Source organism: Lycium ferocissimum, unplaced genomic scaffold (genome assembly GCF_029784015.1).
Source record: "Lycium ferocissimum isolate CSIRO_LF1 unplaced genomic scaffold, AGI_CSIRO_Lferr_CH_V1 ctg2041, whole genome shotgun sequence".
Taxonomy (NCBI): Eukaryota; Viridiplantae; Streptophyta; class Magnoliopsida; order Solanales; family Solanaceae; genus Lycium; species Lycium ferocissimum.
Genome location: NW_026719026.1, coordinates 106,320 through 132,844, shown reverse-complemented (window position 1 = coordinate 132,844; position 26,525 = coordinate 106,320). Strand labels below are relative to the sequence as shown.

At 40.4% G+C, this 26,525-nt stretch overlaps 1 protein-coding gene across 1 annotated transcript; it reads right to left on the bottom strand.

The window, feature by feature from the left end:
• Nucleotides 1–24,082: 24,082 nt before the first annotated feature.
• LOC132043045 (protein SRC2 homolog) lies at nucleotides 24,083–25,183 on the bottom strand. Its single transcript, XM_059433532.1, has one exon. It carries the CDS (start codon nucleotides 25,087–25,089, stop codon nucleotides 24,262–24,264), a length of 828 nt encoding a protein of 275 aa, XP_059289515.1. The 5' UTR covers nucleotides 25,090–25,183; the 3' UTR covers nucleotides 24,083–24,261.
• Between the last annotated feature and the right edge of the window lie 1,342 nt (nucleotides 25,184–26,525).

Genomic DNA, 26,525 nt, shown 5'->3' with positions numbered 1-26,525 from the left:
TTAGGGAGAAAGATATCCCTAAGACAAATTTCTTCGAACAAGATATGGCCATTTTGAGTTTCGGGTAATGTCATTTGGGCTAACTAATGCACTTTGGCGTTGTTCATGGATTTGATGAATGATGTGTTCAGGCCTTTTCTAGATTTATTTGTGATTGTATTCATCGATGACATCTTGGTGTATTCTACATCCGAAGTAGAACATGCGGATCATTTTGCGCATCGTCCTTAGAGTTCTTCAAACTCGAGAGTTGTTTGCAAAATTTTCTAAGTGTGAGTTTTGGTTGAACTCAGTGATATTTACGGGCACATTGTCTCAGCCGATGGTATTCGGGTAGATAGCCAAAAGATTGAAGACGTGAAGACTTGGCCAAGGACTACAACTCCTACGGAGGTTCGTAGCTTTTACGGGCTTAGCAGGTTATTACCGGAGATTTGTTGAAAGTTTTTATTCTATATTTGCACCACTCACAAAGTCCGACCTTAAAATCAAGAAAGTTTCAATGGACGATGCTTGTGAACGTAGTTTCCAAGAGCTAAAAGATAGATTGACTTCGCGGTCCCCGACACTTCCGCAGGGATGGGAAGGTTATGTTGTATATTGTGATTCTTCAGGTGTGGGTCTAGGCTGTGTATTGATGCAACATGGTAAGGTGATTGCATATGCTTCAAGGCAGTTATGAAAACATGAAAAGAATTATCCAACCCATGATCTTGAAATGGCTGCAGCGATTCATGCTTTAAATATATGGAGACATTACTTATATGGTGTCCATGTAGATATTTGCACAGATCATAAGAGCCTTCAGTATATCATCAAACAGAAAGAGTTGAATTTGCGGCAACGACGATGGTTGGAATTGCTAAAAAATTATGATGTTGACATTCTATATCACCCCGGAAAGGCAAATGTTGTGGCTGATGCTCTGAGCCGCAGGTCTATGGGAATTTTGTGTAATGTACAACTAGAGAAAAGAGAAACGACTCGTGAGCTCCAACAAGCTAGCTAGCCTAGGAGTTTGAGTAGTGGACTCGGGTAGCGGAACTACCATTCGGAATTCAACAGCTTTCGTCGCTAGTGGTAGTGGAGGTGAAGGAGCGACAATACGAAGATCCCATGCTGATGCATTACAGAGATACACTCCCTCAGAAAGAGGAGTCATCATTTGAGATTGCAGGAGACGGAGTTCTCCGATGTCGAGGCAGACTATGTGTTCCTAATGTGGCAGGTTTACGCCACCAAATATTGAGAGAAGCCCATTGTTCCCGTTATTCTATCCACCCCGGAGCAACGAAAATGTATAGTGATCTTAAGTTCGTGTATTGGTGGAATGGGATGAAGAAAGATATAAGCGGAATTTGTAGCTCAATGTCCCAATTGTCAACAAGTGAAAATCGACGCACAAAAAGTTTGGGCGGATTGCCGCAAGCTATAGAAATCCCAACTTGGAAGTGGAAGTAATTAACATGGACTTCATTACGGAGTGCTTACCCCGTTCTCGACGTAAGTATGATTCCATATGGGTGATTGTGGATAGACTCACTAAGTCAGCTCATTTCTCACCAGTCAGAACGACGTATGTGGCAGAAGATTATGCAAAGCTTTATGTTAAAGAGATAGTGCGACTATGGTGTTCCGGTATCTATTATCTCAGACAGAGGAACTCAGTTTACGGCTAATTTTTGGAAGTCCTTCCAAAAGGTTTGGGGACTCATGTGAGCCTTAGCACGGCATTTCACCCACAGACTGATGGACAAGCTGAACGTACTATTCAAACTCTTGAGGATATTTTACGAGCATGCATGTTAGATTTTGGAGGTAATTACGATGAGCACTTACCACTCATTGAATTTGCTTACAATAATAGTTACCATTCTAGCATCCAAATGGCACCATATGAGGCTTTATATGGGCGAAAGTGTAGATCCCCTATTGGGTGGTTTGAAGCAGGAGAGGCTAAATTGATAGGGCCAGATTTGGTCAAGCAAGCCATAGAGAAAGTTAAGCTCATACAAGATCGGTTGTTAGCAGCCCAAAGTCGTTAAAAGTCCTATGCGGATAATCGTCGGAGGGACTTAGAATTCCAAGTTAAAGACTGGGTATTCTTTTAACTGGGTATTCTTGAAAGTGTCGCCAATGAAGGGCGTTATGAGATTTGGCAAAAGGGGGAAGCTTAGTCCCCGATACATTGGGCCTTATGAGATTGTGCGCAAGGTAGGCAAAGTGGCTTACGAATTAGATCTACCTCCTGATTTGGAGTCAGTTCATCCGGTTTTCCATGTCTCGATACTTCGTAAATGTGTTGGAGATCCTACTAGGATCGTTCCAAAGAAATGATGTTCTAGTGACAGAAAAGTTAACTTATGAAGAAATACCCATTGCCATATTAGATAGGCAAGTACGGAGGCTTAGAAACAAAGAAGTGGCCTCAGTTAAGATTTTGTGGAGAAATAATAATCGAGAAGAGATGACATGGGAAGCAGAAGAAATCATGAAATCCAAATATCCGCACTTATTTCAGCCCCCGGAAGAGGGCCAAGATGAGACATCAAGATCATAAGGTATGTATGTTTTCCTTTTTATGCATTTGGGTCGTGTGTGGCCAAATTCTATTGCTATTACGTTGCGGCCCTGTGAGGTATTATTATTATAGGTTGTTGTGGCAGGATGGTAGTGCCATACAATAGGGGAAACTCTGGCGAAATTTTCGTAGAATTCCCGAGTGCTTAACATTCGAGGACGAATGTTCTTAACGGGGGGAGATTGTTACACCTTTGAAATTTCCCGTCAGCATACAGTGAGTAGACCAACGAAGGGTACGACATATACGGTGTTTTGATAAGTAAGAAATAGCCTTTAATGGTCCTAATTAAGATTTCTAAAGACATTGGAAGTAGGAGACGAAAGTTGTTAAGGAAAGTAAGGTATATGTCATGTGTCGGGCAAGATTTACGAGTAACGAATTAATGATGACTCAATGATATTTTGGAGAAGTGTTATAATGTCCTTTAGATTGTTGATGAGGTGCTAAATAAGTGTCAAGAAGGCTCCATAAGGATTGGAGATCAAACGAGACGACGGGAACAATTTCGGAGAAACTGTGGGTTTCACGGCCACTTCCACGGACTGTGTAACCTTATACGGACCGTGGAAGGGTCCGTATATCTCCCAGCAGAGGTGGTGGCTGGCTGGTGCTAAACCACGACCAGTTCCACAGACCATACAATATTCCACGGACCGTGAAGGTGCCCGTGGAAGTCCCGACGGGCTGAATTATTCCAAGTCTATAAAGGTGATCCCAACATTATTATTTTCATTGTAATAGTTCCCCACTTCTCTCTAAAGTCTCTAGAACATCCCATACATTTCATGAACAAGAATCCAAGGGAAATCAAAGGTTCTTATCATCAAACTAAGTGAATCAAGTGTAAGAAATCCATTAAAGTTTATCCAAAACAAGAAATCCAAGTGAAGGTGAAACTAGGGTTTTGCTCAAGTGAAGTATTTGCACCCAAGGTTCAATCCTACACCATCTAAGGTAAGTTTTATGATATTTTCATGTTGTTTAAGGTATTTGAAAGTTGAAACACTTGGATTATATAAGGAAATAGAAAATGGGTCATGTATGTGGGAATAGTGTCACTTTTGAATAGATGTTGGGAATGAGTTATGATTCTTGGTACATTATGAATATAATCATGTCATAAATGATATTGAGAACATGGAATAGACCTTGTACATGAATGAACGAAATTGTGTGATATGACCATGAATATGGATGAATTGAAGTGAATTGAGAAGTAAGGATAATGTAGTTGAATAAAGGCTATTGTGATGATAATGTGAATATTATTATTGATGTTTGGGAGTTGATATATGATATGGAGGAAGTCGTATAAATAAAGGAGATGCTGCCCAATTTTCCCTAGCTTTAGTCTTGAATGCTAAGCTATCAATTCTCTAATGTTAGTATGCACTCTAATGAAGGTAGAACGTGAGCATTGAAGAAGAACGTACAAGTGATAGAATAGTTGCACGGAAAGGTATGTAAGGCTAACCCTTCTTTCATAAGGCATGGTTCTTCGGCTAAATATCTATCCTTCTATGAGCCTACGATATTCTCTAATGATCCTATCTCTAAAAGCTACTAAGCTTATGATCCTCGATATAATACGATTGTACTAAGTTCCTTATACGACGAGTAACCCTCTAAGGATAGGATGTAATGAATGACGATAGTAGAAAGGCTAAAGATGCTTATGAGCTTACATGAATATGTGCCCATGTGTGGCTATTATGAAACCCCGAGCTTATGTGGCCGGGTAGAATGTATGGATATGTATGTATATATATATGTAATGCGCGCGCACCACTGCAGTTGGGTACGGATAACACTGAGCCTTGGTAGGGCCAGGTATGTATGACACTGAGCTTTGGTAAGGCTAGGTATGTGAAACACCGAACCCTCGTGGTCAGGTATGCTATATAAATGCTATGTATATGACATCAATATGAGTACGAATATGCTAAGTATACGTAAATGCTAGGGAAAGGCTATGTATATGCAATGTATATGATATGAACATGAGTATAAATGGAAATGTGAACACGAATACGAAAATGGATACGAAAGCTAAATGAGTACGGATATGGATGTATATACACGGATACGCAATAGAAATGGAAATGTCCCTATGAGAAGCAAGTAAGTGCTATGACGATGATACTATATTGTCCCATCCTATGTTAATTCATATGCTGTCTATTATGTTTTTATAGTGATGTTGATCATGCTTTACATACTCAGTACATTCTTCGTACTGGCGTCCTTTTGTTTGTGGACGCTGCATCATACCCGCAAGTGGCCAGGGAGACAGACTTGATCCATAGCTATATTTCTCAGGGGCTACATAGCGGAGCTCCATTTCATTCGGAGTTGCAGCTTTTGGTATAGATTCTTTTGTGTACATATTTATGGGCACGGCGGGGTCCTGTCCCGCCCATATGAGATGATATACTCTTCTTAGAGGCTCGTAGACATGTATATATGGTTAGATATGTTTGGCTTTGTCGGCCTATATTTTGGGATATTGTTTTGTCAAGCCTCGTCGGCTTATGTACATTTATATGGGCATAGTTGTTAATTATGATATAAGTAAAATGTCGCCCAATGAGATTAGGATGATGATGAATGAAAAGCATGATTTAACTATGTGGCTCACCTAGATGAGATGTGAAAGTATGTTAAGAGGTGTCTGGTGGGATAGCACCGGGTACCCGTCGCGGCCCTCCGGTTGGGTCGTGACAAGGAGATTGTATATTTGTAAATAAAATGTACATTTTATGTTAATATTATATATATTTTTGGGTATTATTTTTTTAATGATAATTAGTTATTTTAGTATTTATTATCGATTAATAATAACTCGTGCGACGTCCTATATTAATTAGAATCCTATATCAACGATCTAAATGTTTATGTATACTTCATGTAATGAGTCGATATTATTGTACACGAAAAAAAATATTAAGTTCTATATAAAATATTTATATTCCGGTGTTTTGAAACGTCACTAATTTCGGTCAAAGTATGGAAAAAAGCTTAATTTTGAGTTTGATTTCCAAAGAATAAAGGTTGGGGTCGGGGGGGAAGGCACTTCACGCACAGAATCTGTGCGTGAAAGGACTAAAGTGTAAATGTACACTTTGGTCCTTTTACGCACATAATCTGTGCGTAAAGGCTATTTAGGTTTTTTTTTTTTAATGGGTTAGTTTGGTTCCAAAAATTTATTTTTGGGTTAGAAAAGTCTTGGGCTCTATTGGTTTGGGACTTGACCACAAAGTGAAAAGAAAAGGGAGGAGAAAGTCTTGACCGAAGCTTATATTCCTTCGAGTGCTTCGATGTTTTTCTGGTGAAAAGTGTAGGTCAAAGAAATTTATGAAGGTCAAAGAAGAAAGCAAAAAAGAAAGGAAGGAGAATTTTTTTTAATAATAAATATACATGTAAAAACGTGTGCAAAACACCAACCAACACTCGTCTGGTTGCTTCTGTCACGTCAGCTCCCAAGATGGTAATAATTTCATTTCGAAAAAATTCAAGGGGGTAATAGGACCCTACAAAGATTAAGTGTATCGCTGGAAATTCGACCCAAATTCAGGATTGTATTTATGTATTTTCTCTTTTATTTTTAACAACTTTAAGTGTATTTCAGTCATTTGAACAGAAAATGAGCTTTTTAGCACTCTTTTACCAAACACAAGATCTGCTTATTTTCAGTTAGAGCACTTCTATCCAAATTCATAAATAGAAAAGGGTCAAATATACCCTTGTACTATTAAAAAAGGGCCAAATATACCACTCGTTATACTTTGGGTCCACCTATACGCCTAATGTTATACTCCTTATGGAGAAGCATGTCAGGATCCTTTTTGGATTGAAGCTATGCAAGTTAAGATCTCAGCTCTTGAGGATAATCACACATGGTCCATTGTTGACCTTCCTCAAGGAAAAGTTCTTATAGGCTGCGGATGGGTTTTCAAGGTCAACTACAAATCCAATGGAGAGGTTGAAAGGTACAAAGCTAGACTGGTAGCTAAGGGATACAGTCAACAAGAAGGACTAGATTACAAGGAGACATTGTATCCTGTTGCTAAAATGGTTACTGTCAGATAAATGGTTGCCTTAGCTGCTGGTTCTTGGTAGTATGTGTTTCAGATGGATGTCCATACTGCTTTCCTTCAAGGAGATCTATTGGAACATGAATACATGCAAGTTCCTGATGGTTTTACAAGCTAGGGGGAGTGTAAGAAGGTCTGTAAGCTGCATAAGTCCCTATATGGACTTCAACAAGCTCCTAGACAATGGAACTTGAATAACAAAAGCTCTAGTTGATGTGGGTTCCAACAGTCTCACTTTGACTATTCCCTATTTACTCAGAAGTTTGGAAAGGATTGATAGCTATTCTCATCTATGTTGATAATCTTTTGATCAACGAAGTAGTCTAAAGCTGATCAACCAAGTGAGACATGATTCACAGGAAAGGTTCAAAATGAAGGATATAGAGAAATGAAGTATTTCTTGGGAATTGAGTTCTCAAGATCAGATAAGTGGATTTTTGTGCGTTAAAGGAAGTATGAACTTTAGCTTATCTCAGAGATGGGTTATCAGGTAGCAAGCCAATGTCTACACCACTGAGTTCAATCAGAAACTCAGTTCTGTGGAATATGATGAGTTTGTAAGCAATGGTGTAGAGTCAGTAGATAAGTAACTTGAAGATAAAAGCAGTTATCAAAGATTAGTTGGAAGACTTTTATATTTGACTATGACCAGACCTGATATTGCCTTTTTGGTCCAGGTCTTGAGTTAACATATACATGCTCCTAAACAATCACATTGGGAAGCTAGATTAAGAGCAGTTAGGTATATCAAAGGAACACCAGGCATCACTAAACTGAACTGGGGTACAAGCCGACAAGGCTACCCGATAAAACTATGTAACCAAACATATGCTGAGTGGGACACACTGTATGATTGAATATAAGCGTCTATGAGCCTCTACTAATATACTGGACATGCTATGGATGGGACAGGGCCCCTGCCCTACCCATATACATCAAAACATATATCCGGTCTAGACGGCAACTCTGACAAGAGAGGAGTGCTCCGCTATCTAGCTGAAGAAGCAGCCTAAGGATGCGATCTATCTTTCTGGCTATCTGAACCTGTGAGCATGAATGCAGCCCCCTGAATAATAGGCGAGTCACTACAGATATTGTGTTGAGTAGGTAAGGCAGAAGAGTAACATACACATAGGAGTCATGAAGAAAATCTGAAAATCATAAGATAAACTGACTAACTGAATACATCTGTATGAATGCATCTATATGTCTGACTATCTGAGCATATCTGTATATCTCTAGTTACTGAAGATGCCTCTGAGGGCGTATGATATGCATTGGTCATAGGGACGAGGAACGTACGGCCCGATCCATATATCATATAGGCCCCTTCGGGCATCATAATCATCATAACAGTGCACCAGATGATCAAGTGATAATGCGTATATAACACCTCGCCCTTTCCCCATACCCCACATATATATAATATACGCGTATATAACACCTTCTAGTCACGGGTCAATATGCATATATGTAAATGAATGCAATACATAAATGTGAACTAACATAATCATGATACAAAACTCAGGACCCATGAACAGAAGGGACAACCATAAGAGGGGTACAGGAACATCAAAGACTGAAGTACTCCTAGTGCTTCTAAGAGTAGAGTAATATGGAAGCTCGTTTACTTGTTGTTCGCTCATATTATAGGATCATGCCAAAAAGAAAGAAAGAGAAAGCCTTAACATACCTTTTTGGTCGCCTTAACTTTAACTACTCAACGCTTCGCCTCCCAGGCTCGTAAATCTATATTCAAGAAAATTTATACTATTGTTAGACTTATCTTCATAGGCCTGTCTTAAGCCCTCAAACTAAATCTTTCTAGAATCTGCCGAAATTTTGGCAAAGATCTCCCCTGTTTATATCCCTAGCCCGAAATCACAATTAACAACAACCAACAGTAACAACAACAATACCAACATCAAAAACATCATCACTAACATCAACATACTCCATAAGACATCTCATATGATGTTTTTCCGATTTCTTAACCGATAAATTAACCATACGCTCATTTAATTGCTCTACCTTCGTAAATAAACCTAAGGCAACATTAATCAGGAAAGATTCATACCTTTGTCTTATTAAAACAGTAATATCTCTGATGTTCACCTTGAATCCATGCCAAATTCCACCGCAAAACGATGCTATAGTCATAACTATGCACCACTCGAGCCTTGATTAGCTAAAGTCACTCAAATCCCTCAATTTTTTATGACCAAAATGACCTTATATGTTTCTGAGCCTTTAGATCTGATTTTTGGTGAAAAAAATCGGGTTTTGACCCTTTTATAGATGGATAAAGCCGGTTCGGACACTGTAGCAGTTACTGTAGTAGCGCGCCTACTGTAGCACGTCGGTTACTGTAGCGTGCATTTCTGCTATGTCAGCCTAACTTGTAACATCCATAATTCTCTACTCCGATGTTGTATCGATGATTGATTTGTTGTGTTGGAAACTAGACTCGACGAGCTTCATTTTAGGCTTTTGAAACACCTTAAAACTTCTAATATACTAGGAGATATACCCCTCTAAATTTGACCCAAAATTCTGTCAACTTTTTTTAAAATTTTTGACAAACTTATTTTCTTCGATTTGCTTGATCTCGGAACCTTTAGACGCTTGCTTAAAACTTGTTAAGAGTATTCATTAATCTTATAAGGGTTCCATGACCTCTCCGAGCTTACGTTAGTTTGCTCAGACCACACATGACGTGAAAATTTTCGAAGTGTAACATAGGGTTTCCAAGTGAGGTCTACACTTGTCTCCTCTTCTTGAAGATGCTTGGGTGAGTATTTCTTAAGGTGAAGTAACCTTGGAATTGAAGTGTTCTTGAATTTTGAGGTAAGATTTCATCTTAGCCTCATGCTTATGAGTTTATTTGGTAATTATGTTAAGATTTGAGGAGAGGAAATTGGAGGAAAGGTTTAAATATGAGTTTGATGATATTTTGAGTTGTAAATTAACTTGAGCTATAATTATTAGTATGTTATGAGTATAATCTTGCTATGAGAGATAATAATGATGATGAGGAAGTGTTGTATACAAGTGTATAAGGGATTGTGTTGAAGTTGTTGTTATGGATTGATTATGAAAAGCAGTTTGGATTGATTTGAGTCCAATTTGAATATAAATCTCTTGGATATGGTATTGTTGATGTTGTTATTGTTCTTTGGGAGTTGTTTTGGAATTTGGTGGAAGTAAGTGATATAGGGGAGATGCTGCTGAAATTTTATTAGCTCACCTAGTAGTCTAGTTTGATCTTGTAAGCGCTTCAACGACTTAAACTTAGTGCGAATTATCTTGAACGTAGATTTGCAAACTCAGGAGGATAGGCGAGGAGTAGTAAGGAGACGACGAGGTATGTTAAGGATAGCCCTTTCTTCCTCAAGGAATGATTCGTTTGTTGTGAACTTACACACGATATCCATAATATCCTTATTCCTAAAAATGCTAGAAATTCATGATTCTCAAGGTTCTTATGATATTATTGATAAATGTTCTTTATGATGATGATGATTCCATTTCTAAAGATACCAAAGCTTATAGTTCTTGACGTTCTCGTGATATTATTGAGCTTGTTTCATGATTTTTTGTTTTATTCATTGTTGTTGATCTCATCTTATAATAATTGTTCTTTCAAGGTGAGATATAGCGATGATGATGGTTCCATAATAGAAATTAGAGGTTTACCGACCTTACGTCACTCCGATAGACTTAGAGCTTTTATTGGGCTCTCATGTATGCTTTATATATATGTATGTATTTTGTCACACCGCGTCGTGTTATAGTTGGCCAGGCAGGCACGTAGATGTGCACACCATTGCAGTGGGAATATTATGATGTTACCCAGACGCAGGATGATATGATATATGGATTGGGCTGCACGTAGATGTGCACATCATTGCAGTGGGCAGATTATGATGTTACCCCAGACGCGGGATGATATGATATATGGATTGGGCTGCACGTTCCGCAAAGACTAACAGTTATATTATGTATGTATTGAAAATGTTTTTTTTTTTTTTATATATATACGAATATCAAACACTGTCTCAAATTATATCAAACTGTCGCAAACATATTTCAAACGCACCATGTATATATATCAAAGCCGACAAGGCTATCGAATGGCACGACGGCCCAAAAACATATACAAATGCAAGCCGACAAGGTGCCAAATGGCGAATGGGATCGCCCCAAACACAACATATACAAACACACCTGTACAGAATAGGCCTAACCCACATACATGTCCACAGACCTCTAAACAGACAAACGAAATCATATGACGGGACAGGGCCCCGCCGTACCCCTGAACAAATATATACAAATGCAACGGACGAATATATACCAAAATATGGCTCGGATAAGGGGGAGCACTCCAAACACAGAAGAGGGTGTCCTAAACGGGTGGATCACCAACCGTGCGTCCGTACACAACGGGCATGAAACGCATCCCCCCGAAGAAAGGGGGGTAGTACGAAATATGTACTGAGTATGCAAAGCAGAAGATATAGTAATAAATCTGAGTAATAGTCGAAACAGAAGTATGGAAAGTAAGTACATATCCAAAAGTATCAAAATGTTTACTTTCAAAATACAAATCATGCATAGGGCACAGAAAATATGGTCGCCCGCCCGTCAATGGCGCCATAACACAGCATAACACCAGAAAGTTTCAAATCTCCGAATCCCCGTCACATATCACAACACAAAGATAACGCCAAACACAGCATAACGCCAAATATAAGTGGAACCCGGCCCTCGAGCGAGGAACTCGGTGAACCATAAACACAAGATAACACCGGAGTATATCATAATGCGCACGACAACGTAACCGGCCCGGACTCGGCGAAGGATATAACGTAATGCACGAGCGGAGTCGTGAGTAATCATATGCATAAAATCATTGTCATAAATCCAAAAGATAAGTAACACCGTCATATTTGAAATCGGAATAATAATTACAACATATTCTTTCAAAAGTTGTCGAAATTACATAAAAGGGCATCGCGGGACCCACGGACGGGTGTAGACCCGAGCTGGGCCCGCCTATGGAAAACATACTCATCCTAGATCATACAAGCTTCTACGAAAATTTCAAAGCAATCCGAGCTTTTCTGTGAAAGTTATGGGCGTTTGTAGTTTTCGAATCGTTAAAGAATAAATTCTTTTAGAAATCAAACTTTCATGCAACTTTGGTAAACTAGTAGTTCCAAGGACATAAGGATCAATATTTCATCACATCAACATATGAATATCAAGAAACAAATGCGTATCATAGACATGCTCGGATTGCGGGAATAGAGTTTCCTCGAAGTTCGTGTCATAGCCTATTTTAACTAAGGCATGCCAAGGAAAGAAGGTGGCTTTACATACCTCAAACGCTCTCCAATATAATCCAAACTCAAGATAAATCCAACCTACGTCTCGGGCTGCCCAAGATCTATAAACAAGTCATAAAATGCCAAACATTAGCTAAAGACTTTTTGGGCATTTAATTCCAAATTTGCCCTTAATTCTACGAAATTTGGGCAAGCATTTCCCCCGAAATAGGCCACCCCGAGAATTTAACTCGGCCAAATCAATCAACAACAACAACAATAACCAACCTAGCAACATCAACAACCAATCCGTAAGGCAATACAACAATAATGGCTCTATTTTCCATCATTCAACAACTTTCATAATTTCAATTCAACGGCTTACCTTCAAGCCAACATCGACGCTTATACATTCAAATACTAACCCGAACCCATACCAACAATATTTAAAGACATTCTAAGCAATTCATACAACATTTCCAACAATCCAAATTTTTGTTCCAATCCACCCGAAAACAAAGCCCCAAACCGAGAACCTCACTTTAACCCATTCCTTATTTTCAATTCATGATTTGCATCCACAATTCACATTCTAACAATGCTATTCTCGTCAATATATAAAATACATTAAATGTACAATAATCTCCAAATCAGTCCGCAACAATCACAACATCAATTTGAGTCATTAAACATTCATTTCCAACATAGAATTCATAACGACGACGACTAAAACATTAAGCGATATCAATTCGTTCATTGTCATATAATATGACCCATTTCGACCAACACTACACATATACATATATGGATGATTCTCAATCGTTCTTCACCTTACAATGATCATAATATGCTAACTAGACATTAATTCATAGTTTCAACACAACACAACACACACACACACACACATACTTACACGGCTCAACACTACATTCACCACCTCCACTTCAACATGCCATATTTCATGAATTTCCTTCATTTTAGCATACTACAACATACATACAACCTCTACAACACATAAAACATAATCAATTCTTACCTTTTCTCTTCAATTCCACAAGAGGCTAGGGTTTGAAATAATGAAAATTAGTGGGTTGATCGCTCCAACGACGCTTCCACGCTACTTAGGGACCTCAAAATAGTGGGTTTACATCAAGGAAATAATTTTGGAAGAGCTTGAAATGGGAGTTGATTTTTGGCTCCCTTGGCCGAGAGCTTCTTGCTCTTCAACTTCTTGTTCTCTTATTTTTTTCTAAGTGTTGAAGTGTAAATGAAGACTAGTGGTCATCTTTTGCCATTATATGAAGTGTACAATTTCCCTTGGCCCACACCATGTGTTGGACCAATTAAAATTGTCCACACATTGTGTGGGCCAACACCCACACTTACACGGCCAACCATAGAAAATGGATGACTTTTCAACTTCCAATTTTATCACTTTTGGTCCCAAATTCTCCTAATTATTCCATACCAACAAATTCATGAACAACTTATGTCTCAAAATAAAATCGAAGGTCAAAAATCCCGACTTTGTATCCCGAAATAGTTTTGTCCTTAACTTATCATAATTAATCCGGATTGTTCCAATGTACAAAATACGGGTTCTAACATCCTCCCCCACTTTAGAACATTCGTCCTCGAATGTTAAATCAACCTTATGGGTCATACAAACAATTTGGGGGAGTTTCTTTTTCAACTATCACAACAATGCATTTATTAATCATTCATTTATCAAGCAACATAGTCAAGTAAAGAAGTTAGATTACCTGTAGGCACTGGAAATAAGTGAGGATACTTCTTCTTCATCTGCTCCTCAGCTTCCCAGGTCACTTCCTCTCGGTTATTATTCCGCCACAACACTTTAACAGAAGCCACATCTTTGTTCCGCAACTTTCTTACCTGACGATCCAATATGGCTATAGGCTGCTCCTCATAAGATAGCTCCTCTGTGACTCCGAATATCATCTACGGAAATACTGGGAAGGGTCACCAATACATTTACGAAGCATAGAAACATGAAATACGGGTGTACCGCTCCCAAATCACCAGCGGATCTAACTCATAGGCAACCTTGCCTATTTTACGAACAATCTGATAAGGCCCAATATATCTCGGACTGAGCTTCCCTTTCTTGCCGAATCTCATAACACCTTTCATAGGTGACACTTTCAGGAAAACCCAATCGCCAATCTGAAACTCCAAAGGTCGACGGCGATTATCTGCATATGATTTCTGTCGACTCTGAGCCGCTAACAACCGCTCTCGAATGAGTTTCACTTTATCCACTGCCTGCTGGACCACATCTGGGCCAATCAACTCAGTCTCCCCAACATCAAACCAACCGATCGGTGACCTACACTTTCTCGCCATACAATGCCTCATAAGGTGCCATCCGAATACCGGAGTGGTAGTCGTTATTATAAGCAAATTCAACAAGCGGCAAATGATCATCCCGCCTACCTCGAAATCAATAACACGGCCCGCAACATATCTTCCAATGTCCGAATAGTGCGCTCGGCCGTCCGTCGACCGGGGATGGAATGCTTGTACCGAGACTCACCGCGTCCCCAATCCCTCGCTCGAAAGGATCTCCAGAAATTAGCTGTGAACTGGGCACCTCTGTCGGAGATAATAGATATAGGAACTCCGTGAAGTCGCACAATCTCCCTGATATAAAGCCTGGCATAATCCTCAGCTGAGTAGGTGGTCCGGACCGGAAGAAAATGGGCTGATTTTGTCAGCCGATCAACAATGACCCAAATGGAATCATACCTCCGTGGAGTGTGAGGTAAACCTGTAATAAAGTCCATATTAATGATCTCCCACTTCCACGTCGGTATCTCCATCTCCTGCAATAGCCCACCGGGCTTCGGTGCTCAATCTTAACTCCGCCGGCAATTCGGACACCGAGCGACGAACTCGCTATATCTCTTTTCATACCATCCCACCAATATAAGCATCCGAGATCATGGTACATCTTCGTCGACCCCGGGTGAACGAATATCGGGCATAATGTGCCTAGCCCATAACCTGTCGCCGCAACCCTGCAACGTCAGGTACACACAATCTGCCCCTGTGAAATAACACTCCATCAGATGAAATCTCAAACGGAGTCTTCTCTGTGCCGGGGGCGCATCTCTATACCGTACCGAAATAGGATCCTCATACCGATGCCGCTTAATATCTTCTCGTAATAGAGGACTCGCAATACCTCGAACGAAACCCCAACATCTCCGAAATCGCCCAAACGAACTCCAAGACTAGCCAACTGATGAATATCGCGAACCATTTCTTTCCTCTCCGATGGCACGTCTGCTAGGCTACCCATAGACTTGCGACTAAGTGCATCTGCCACAACATTAGCTTTCCCCGGATGGTAGAGAATATCAACATCATAATCTTTTAACAACTCTAACCACCTCCTCTGTCGCAAGTTCAACTCCTTCTGCTTAAAGATGTACTGAGGCTCTTATGATCCGTATAAATATCAACGTGAACACCATATAAATAATGTCTCCACATCTTCAAAGCATGAATAACCGCGGCCAGCTCCAAATCGTGAGTAGGATAATTCTTTTCATGTTTTCGAGCCGCCGGGAAGCATAAGCTATCACCCCCGTGCCGCATCAACACACACACCCCAAACCAATACCGGAGGCATCACAATAAATCACATACCCATCCGGACCCTCGGGAAGAGTCGGGACCGGAGCCGTAGTCAACTTCTCTTTCAAAGAATCGGAAGCTACGCTCGCAAGCATCGACCACCGGAACTTTGCTCCCTTCCGAGTCGGCCTTGTCAAAGGCGCCGAAATCGAAGCAAATTTCTCTACGAATCTCCCCGTAATAACCGGCCAATCCCGAAAGCTACGCACCTCGCCGGGCGTCGTAGGCCTAGGCCAATTCTTTACGGCCTCAATCTTCTGGGTATCCACCCGGATGCCATCAGCCCCAATAATATGCCCCAGAAACGCCACCGAAGACAGCCAGAATTCACACTTAGAAAATTTAGCATATAATTTCTGGTGCCGGAGTGTGCCAAGTACCGTCCTCAAATGGTCTGCATGCTCTGCTTCTGACCGAGAATAAACCAGAATATCATCGATAAATACGATCACAAACATATCCAAGAATGGTCTGAATACCCGATTCATCAGGTCCATAAATACTGCTGGGGCATTAGTCAAGCCAAAAGATATCACTCTGAATTCATAGTGCCCATATCGGGTCCTGAATGCCGTCTTGGGAATATCAGCCTCTCGTACCCGTACCTGATGATAGCCTGACCGCAGGTCTATCTTCGAGAAGCACCTGGCACCCTGCAACTGATCAAACAAATCATCAATCCTGGGGAGGGGATATTTATTCTTAATGGTTACCTTATTCAGCTGCCGGTAATCAATACACATCCGTAGCGATCCATCCTTCTTTCTTACAAACAATACCGGCGCTCCCCAGGGTGATGTACTGGGCCTAATAAAGCCCTTTTCTAATAAATCTCTCAGCTGCTCTTTCAATTCTTTCAATTCTGCAGGTGCCATTCTGTACGGAGGAATAGAGATAGGCTGAGTATCTGGCAACAAATCAATAGCAAACTCTATCTCCCGCTCAGGGGGAAGACCTGGAAGCTCATCTGGGAATACATCTAAAAATTCATTAACCACTGGAACTGACTGAAGAGTCGGTGCCTCTGCTTCTAAATCATGAACACGGACCGATGATAAATATACCCTTTTCGATCATTTTTCTTGCCTTGAGGTATGAAATAAACTTACCCCTCGGCGATGCTGTATTACCTGCCCATTCTATAACTGGTTCCCCTGGAAACTGGAAACGGACTATCTTCTTTTGACAATCAACATTAGCATAACAAGAAGCTAGCCAATCCATACCCATAATCACGTCAAACTCAGTCATATCTAACTCTACCAAATCGGCCTGAGTACAGCGGCCACAGATAATCACTGAACAATCTCTATAAATCTGACTGGCTATAACAGAATCCCCTACTGGCGTAGCTACCTCAAAGGGCTCTATCGGCTCAGATTCTATCCCAATTTTATTAGCAACAAGGGGAGAAATATATGATAATGTAGAACCAGGGATCAATCGGTGCATACACATCTCGAGAGAAAACCAATTAATATACCGTGACGACATTAGGCGACGCCTCCCGGTCCTCGTCGGTCGGCAATGCAAAATGCGGTTCGAAGGACCGCTAGAACCAGAACTCCACCACGACCCCCGCCTCGGCCCGCCGATGCCGGCATACCTCGCCCCGCGGGCGCATAGATACCGAGGATGAAGATGAACCACCGGCCGACCCGGACCGAGCCGTGCCGCCGCACACCACCTCTAACCGACAATCTCTCATCGACGGCCCCCGACGGCCGCAAGTAAAACACGCACCCGTGGCACGAAAGCACTCTCCTCCAGTGGGGTGTTCTCCCACGGGGAACACGGAGGTCCGGGTGGTCTCATCCGACCGCCGGAGCCTCTCGTCCAACCGTGAGCCGAAAACCTCGGAGCTCGGCTCGCCCCCGAATAACCCGCACCCTCTCGATCTCCGGCCGGAGAACCGCGGGGTGTGCCCCGTGCCGACCGGGGAGGATATCCGCCCCCGCCGATGAGGCCGCTCGCCTCGAAAATCCCCAGAATACCCAGACGATCTAGCCCTCTTGGGCTGGCCCCTATCATCAACCCTATCAGGCTGGCGCCCTCTGCGTCTGTCCTCCATGCCCTGGGCATGGGCCTGTATACGGGCAATATCCATACCGGTCTGGGCCGCCATCACCAAGCAACCCAACAAAGTACCGGTCCAGCCCCCACTATATATCGGTGCATCCGATCGGTCATGTCGAACATATATGTAGGCGCATATCTCGCCGCCGAATCGAACTCTAGACGTACTCCCGAACCGGTCCGCCCTCTCGCTTTAACAACAGGAATCGTCCACTCGGCTCGCCGTGCCTCGGGAGGCAGAAAATGGGCCGGAAAGGCCTCGTAAACTCGCCCCATACGGCCGGAGGGGCACCCTCGCCTCGGACGCATCCACGACTCATACCGCTAGTCGCTACATCGTGCAACCGGTATGACGCCATCTCAACCGACTCTCGTCTCGGAAGCACTAATCAACCGCAGGTACGCCGCATCCGCCGGATGAACTCACGAGGGTCCTCTCGCGGGCTTTGACCCGAAGAACTCGGTGGCCCACAAAGTAGAAAATCACGGCCCCGTGGCTATCGCGCCTCTCCGCACGATCCTCCCCTCGCTCCCCGTCCGGGGACCTCGCCCCGCTACCAACCGAGTCAACAACCGTACGCCCTCGTAGGTCCCATCATCCGCCCCCGGGCCGGGGGCCGGAGGAACAGGTGCGGGTGCCGCGGGCCGGCGGTGGAGCCGCCCCTCGTGCCGCGCCGTGGTCGCTCCAAATCCCTCCGATACCGGCGGCGTAGCGAACCAGCCGTCGAGGCACAATATCCGGCTCAATCCGGGCACGAGCCCTAGTAGTCATCCGGGCTCGGCCGGTCTCACCGCCGCCGTAGACTTGCCCTTCGGGCAGCCGTGGCCTTCCTCGGAGGCATCGCCGAAAACATAACATTTCGTCGAAAGAGTCATCCCGATAACACAAACTATCGCACGATCTAAGATCGAAAAGAAAAGACAACATCCTAAATGTCCCGTAGCCTCCTCGTTTATAGATGTGGTGCACAACACACCGATAAACAAGACTCTACTAGACACACGGTCCGTGACATTCCGAGGACGAACCGCTCGATACCACTTCGTCACGACCCAACCCCGTAGGCCGTGACTAGTGCCCGATCCGGGCACCCAAACACACATCACAAACAAGAGCCACACACGGATGGCTTATATATATACGAATATCAAACACTGTCTCAAATATATTTCAAAAGCAACCAGGTATATAACAAAGCCGACAAGGCTATCGAATGGCACGACGGCCCAAAAACATATACAAATGCAAGCCGACAAGGCTGCCACGGCGAATGGGATCGCCCCAAACACAACATATACAAACACACCTGTACAGAATAGGCCTAACCCACATACATGTCCACAGACCTCTAAACAGACAAACGGAATCATATGACGGGACAGGGCCCCGCCGTACCCCTGAACAAATGTATACAAATGCAACGGACGAATATATACCAAAATATGGCTCCGGAATAAGGGGAGCACTCCAACAACAGAAGAGGGTGTCCTAAACAGGTGGATCACCAAACTGTGCGTCTGTACCTGCGGGCATGAAACGCACCCCGAAGAAAGGGGGTCGCACGAAATATGTACCGAGTATGCAAAGCGAAAATATAGTAATAAAATCCGAGTAATAGTCGAAATAGAGTATGAAAAGTAAGTACATATCCAAAAGTATCAAAATGTTTACTTTCAAAATACAAATCATGCATAGGGCACGAAATATGGTCGCCCGCCCGTCAATGGCGCCATAACACAAGATAACACCGTAAAAGTTTCAAATCTCCGAATCCCCGTCACATATCACAACACAAAGATAACGCCAAACACAAGATAACACCAAATATAAGTGGAACCCGGCCCTCGAGCGAGGAACTCGGTGAACCATAAACACAAGATAACACCGGAGTATATCATAATGCGCACGACAACGTAACCGGCCCGGGACTCGGCGAAGGATATAACAGAATGCACGAGCGGAGTCGTGAGTAATCATATGCATAAAATCATTGTCATAAATCCAAAAGATAAGTAACACAGTCATATTTGAAATCGGAATAATAATTACAACATATTCTTTCAAAAGTTGTCGAAATTACATAAAAGGGCATCGCGGGACCCACGGACGGGTGTAGACCCGAGCTGGGCCCGCCTATGGAAAACATACTCATCCTAGATCATACAAGCTTCTACGAAAATTTCAAAGCAATCCGAGCTTTTCTGTGAAAGTTATGGGCGTTTGTAGTTTTCGAATCGTTAAAGAATAAATTCTTTTAGAAATCAAACTTTCATGCAACTTTGGTAAACTAGTAGTTCCAAGGACATAAGGATCAATATTTCATCACATCAACATATGAATATCAAGAAACAAATGCGTATCATAGACATGCTCGGATTGCGGGAATAGAGTTTCCTCGAAGTTCGTGTCATAGCCTATTTTAACTAAGGCATGCCAAGGAAAGAAGGTGGCTTTACATACCTCAAACGCTCTCCAATATAATCCAAACTCAAGATAAATCCAACCTACGTCTCGGGCTGCCCACGATCTATAAACAAGTCATAAAATGCCAAACATTAGCTAAAGACTTTTTGGGCATTTAATTCCAAATTTGCCCTTAATTCTACAGAAATTTGGGCAACATTTCCCCTGTAAATAGGCCACCCCGAGAATTTAACTCGGCCAAATCAATCAACAACAACAACAATAACCAACCTAGCAACATCAACAACCAATCCGAAAGGCAATACAACAATAATAGCTCTCTTTTTCCATCATTCAACAACATTCATAATTTCAATTCAACGGCTTACCTTCAAGCCAACATCGACGCTTATACATTCACATACTAACCCGAACCCATACCAACAATATTTAAAGACATTCTAAGCAATTCATACAACATTTCCAACAATCCAAATTTTTCCCCAATCCAGCCGAGAGCAGCCCCCAAACCGAGAACCTCACTTTAACCCATTCCTTATTTCCAAATCATGATTTGCATCCACAATTCACATTCTAACAATGCTATTCTCATCAATATATAAACTACATTAAATGTACAAAAATCTCCAAATCAGTCCGCAACAATCACAACATCAATTTGAGTCATTAAACATTCATTTCCAACATAGAATTCATAACGACGACGACTAAAACATTAAGCGATATCAATTCGTTCATTGTCATATAATATGACCCATTTCGACCAACACTACACATATACATATATGGATGATTCTCAATCGTTCTTCACCTTACAATGATCATAATATGCTAACTAGACATTAATTCATAGTTTCAACACAACACAACACACACAACACACACATACTTACACGGCTCAACACTACATTCACCACCTCCACTTCAACATGCCATATTTCATGAATTTCCTTCATTTTAACATACTACAACATACATACAACCTCTACAACACATAAAACATAATCAATTCTTACCTTTTCTCTTCAATTCCACAAGAGGCTAGGGTTTGAAATAATGAAAATTAGTGGGTTGATCGCTCCAACGACACTTCCACGCTACTTAGGGACCTCAAAATAGTGGGTTTACATCAAGGAAATAATTTTGGAAGAGCTTGAAATGGGAGTTGATTTTTAGCTCCCTTGGCCGAGAGCTTCTTTCTCTTCAACTTCTTGTTCTCTTATTTTTTTCTAAGTGTTGAAATGTATATGAAGACTAGTGGTCATCTTTTGCCATTATATGAAGTGTACAATTTCCCTTGGCCCACACCATGTGTTGGACCAATTAAAATTGTCCACACATTGTGTGGGCCAACACCCACACTTACACGGCCAACCATAGAAAATGGATGACTTTTCAACATCCAATTTTATCACTTTTGGTCCCAAATTTTCCTAATTGTTCCATGCCAACAAATTCATGCACAACTTATGACTCAAAATAAAATCGAAGGTCAAAAATCCCGACTTTGTATCCCGAAATAGTTTTGTCCTTAACTTATCATAATTAATCCGGATTGTTCCAATGCATGACCCACCTAGATATGATTATGAGAAGTATGCTAAGAGATGCTCTATAGCTTAGCTCTGGGTGCCCGTTGTGGCTCTCTGGTTGGGGCGTGACACTTGGACTCTGCAACACAAAAATAATAGCCACGTCAGATCCACGTCGGATCCACTTAGGATCCAATACCCAACTCAATTAACCCATAACTCGACCGTTTCCCCATCCCATAAATATTCTTTCAACCTATTTCATTGTAGAGAGAGAGGGTACAAATAGCGATTAGACTAGGGGAGAGAGAAAAAGGCAGAGAAACCCGTGCACTTTTAGTTCATCATTGGATGGAAATGATAGCATGGCAGAGAATTCCAATGAAAACGATATAGATTATGTGAACTCTAGCGTGGTAGAAGCTGGTATGCTAACGTTGTTCTCAAGTCCTACATTCCTTTGGTTCTTTATTGTGGAAAAAAATATAAATAAATAAAAGGCTGCTAACTTTTTTCTGTGGGGTAACTTTCATGTTCTTCTTGTGTAGTTGAAGTGCAAATGGTCCAGTGCTTTGCCTTTTTCTCTCTCCCCGATTTAACCTAATCGCTATTCGTATAATGAAATGGGTTGAAAGAATATTTATTGGATGGGGAAACGGGTCGGGTTATAGGCTAATTGAGTTGGGTATGGGATCCTATGTGGATCCGACAAGTCACACTTTCATCCATATAAGGGCAAATTTATCAAGTATCCTAATTGGGAGGGTAAATTTGATCCCAAACTTTGACGGAGGGCAAATTTAAACTATAAACCATACTTGGAGGGTAAATTTGACCCTTTTCCCTTTTGAAATTGACTGTCATTTTGTTAGGGAAAAGATTCAAGAAGGCAAGATACAAACACAACACATTGGAACTAGAACAACCAGATGATCTGCTCACTAAAGGACTATGCAAATCACAACATGATCATTTGTTAGGCAAGCTGGGAATGAGAAGTGTATTTCATCCCTCAGCTTGAGGGCGAGTGTTGAAGATAGTGAGATGTCGGTGAGTTGTGATTAAGAAAGGGGTTAAACTATCTAATTGTAATTAGTAAGCCAAAGGTAGTTAGTTACTTGTCAGTTAGAAAGGTTGGTTAGCATACTATAAGTAGTGACAGTTAGATTAGAGTTGTACAAATTTGCACAGATATTTTTCTGCTTATGCTTACTGAAGAAGTTTTCTTCTCTCTTTCCGTGTCCTTCATTTCTTTCTCATACACTGCTAAATCTCCATGGCCGAGCTTTATCCCTCTCACTTATCAATTCCTCCATTTAACAAATGTAATTCCACTGCTTAAGCTCTTGCTACTAATAGGTATGGTATACTTGACACTAGCTTTTGACTTTTTTTTTTTTCCAATTTTGTGTAACATAATCAAATCAATTTTATTTTAAATGTAAATCATCTACCTTAGGAGCAAGAGGCTCACCTGAAAATTCTTGTTAGCCGAAAAAAATGAAGTCTAGATTTAGAGAATTCCGGCTAATTAAGCTAAATCTTAACTAAAATGATTTAGGTAGTACCAAGGACATCTCAACAACATTGGGGGCCTAAAATCAAACTTCAGAGAGAGGCCCTAATATTTTTAAAAAGGAAAGATCGTCATATATATTTTTATTTAAAATCTACTTTTCTAGCATTTTTAGATGTGAATTCATTAATTACTGTTCTATAATCTATTTGTTCTAACAATTCCTTTTCAATTGATAATATAGTTAATCCATTCAATCTCTCTTGAGACATTGTTGATCTTAGATATGATTTTTTTTCAATTTTAATTTTTTTTTGAAAAACTTTGTTTGGTCGAGACAACAGTTATATATATAAAATACATATTTAAGAAAAAAATGGGGTGATTGCTTTATTGGCCTTATAGTCGAGCCACCCCTTAATAGTACTGTAGTATGTTTTATATCTCCAACCATTATTTATAGAATAAGTATGCATTGATCTTATAGTAATGTAGGCAGAATGCATGTGCAAAGAATTAACGTGACCAGAAACTGACCAGAAACTATAGTTACTATAACAGATTCTTAAGATTCAAAGATTGTCCCAACAATTTTCACTAGATGCAAGAAACTCTATAGAACCCTGACACAACAAAAATAGATTACTACTTAGATCATTCCCTTTGACTTGCTATAAACAGAGAAAACATCTTTCTCTTCACGACTTCAGAAGGAATTTATCTTTCATCCATTCTTTTCCTCTAATTCTTTTATCCTAGAAACACAGAGAATCACAATGCCAAAACAACTCAAGAAAAAAATAATATAAGAATGATACAATTAAGATTAATTTTTTAAGGAAACAAAAACATATGTTGCTGGTTCTAACTAAAAATTTGAAAATTGAAAAGAATGCTTAATATACAAATAATACAAAAAAGAAATGGCAACTACATAATCTTTTTGTCTATACATCTCTTACAGTAGATCCATATGAAAAAAAATCTCAGAAAACATGCACCATTATGAATTATCCCAAAAGCCAAAATATAGAGACTTGTTTAGTCCATTGCATCTGAAACCGCATGTCCGACCAATGCACCACCAACTAGCCCTGCACCCATACCCAATCCTACTCCCATCACTCCAAACTTATTACCCTTATTATTATTTGGTTGTTGTTGTACTTGTTGCTGCATTTGAGGATTATATCCATATCCTAGTGGAGGTTGATGATATTGATCATTATATCCAGCAGGTGGATACCTAGCTGGTGGCATTGCAGCTGGGTATCCACCATATCCAGGAGGAGAATATTGATGTTGGTGGTACGTCATCCCAGTAGATGACGTACCACACCAAACTGGTGGCAAATGAGTTGGTGGATAGCCAATAACATGTTGGTGTTGAGTCGTGCCAGCTGGCAATGTATGATACCCATTGATATGTTGGTGGGAATGAGCAAATTTCTTTCCAAACTTGTAGGTAAACTTTAGTGTACCTTTAGGTTTCCTTGTCCCAGCTGTGAAGACTTGATACTCCACAACTCTCTCAACACTACCATCGTCGTTGGAACCGGAATCTGTAAAGAGTTCTTGGATTGGAATAGTAACAATGCCAATATCCTTATCTCCAAAGAAGCGATTTGATCTAAGGCGAAAAAAGAGGGAAAGATCAGGCTTAGTGAGTGAAGGCTCATCCAAGGTAAATTTCATGGGGTAATTCCACCTGGGGCTAGTGCCACCTTTTTTGTCCACAAATGTCTTTTTTTTGTTTTTGGCATAGCCAAAAATGGATACTTCTACATAGACATCCATAGGGTAATAAAGATTGACATTTTTAATGTCGTTTGAAGAGAGCACCGTGATATCAAACGGACGCCATTCCATTATTGAAACTCTTGAGATATATTACTGGATATATCTTTAAGAGATTCAAGGAGGAATGGTTATTCAAAGAGAGAAATATTTTATTACTGCTTCTTTAGATGGTAAAGGCAAAAGAGTGAGCAGGAGCATTTAACTGAAGACCACAAAATTTAACCGCTCAAGGAGGAGAAGAAAGGAAGGTTCTCAAGAGTCCACTAACAAATATTTTATCTCTTACTCCCTTATTTCTCGGTTTAGAAGATTGACTTTTCTTTGTTCAACTACTTCATCTAGGGCTTTTTGAAACAAATAATCCATTATTTAAATCAGTTAATGAAAATAGTACTATTTTAAAAAAAAAATTATAAAACTAGTATAATCGTATTTCTCAGTAATGTACTAGGTATTATTTTATTCACAAAATCTAACGGGAAAAAACTAACGACTGACAAAATAAAATTTAAAAGCCATTACTCTGAGGTACAATTTAACGATAAAACGCTACTACATCGTACTTGTGTAAGCCATTAATGCTTGACAACTGACATTCTTGTTCTTTCATCTCCCGCCTAAGCTCTTCTTTACTTTAACTCACCTTCTCTTTTTATTAGGAAAATATAGTTCTATTTCTTATTTATTTATATAAAATCAAAACATAAAAATTAAGATAAATTAACACTACTTGAATATTATCTTTTATCGGCTTTTTCACTGTTCTTTGAATTATATTCCTAATAAGTATAAAGAATAAAAATTTATCAAGATTTCAGCTTTTTTACTTTGGCTTGTACTTAGACTTCATTAAAATCAAAACACTTTGTTTTTGTTTAATTGTCTAGCAAACTTCGTAACTTAAAGCACAACACCACCACTAGACAATTAACAAATTCATTTTTGAAATTAAGAATGAGTGTAGAAGAAATGGAATAAAAGGCATGTAACTAGAAGGGCATAGTTGTAATTTCACTGTGTCATTAAGTTAGTTAATGGTCCCACAAAGTTAGTCAGTTAGTTAATTAGGTTATTAGTTAGTCAGTAAGATATATGTATATATATATATCAATGTATACACAAAGATACAGATCAGTTGAATGAATATGAAATAAGAATATTTCTCTCTCTATGACTCAATCTCTCTTCTTCTTTTTCCTTATTCTAAATTCTGCAATCTAGGTTTGTTTAATTCCTAAAATCACATGGTATCAGAGCCTACACAGTGTAATAAGCTGATAGGTTGATTCAATTTTTTCGCACAATCAAATTTTGAGAAATCTTGAAGTTCTTGTTAATGGCGATCGAAGAATCGTTAAATAACAACATCAATAATGGAGTTCCAGTCAATAACACCGGCAACAATGGTGGCAATGGCACACAAGTAGGAGAAACTCAAGAAATTGATTATAGTCATCCTCTCTATCTGTCTCCTGCTGATCAAAGTGGTATACAACTCATCTCAT

Coding starts and splice junctions, on each gene's coding strand:
- LOC132043045 (XM_059433532.1), bottom strand. CDS start 25,089: ATGGAATGGCGTCCGTTTGATATCACGGTGCTCTCTTCAAACGACATT.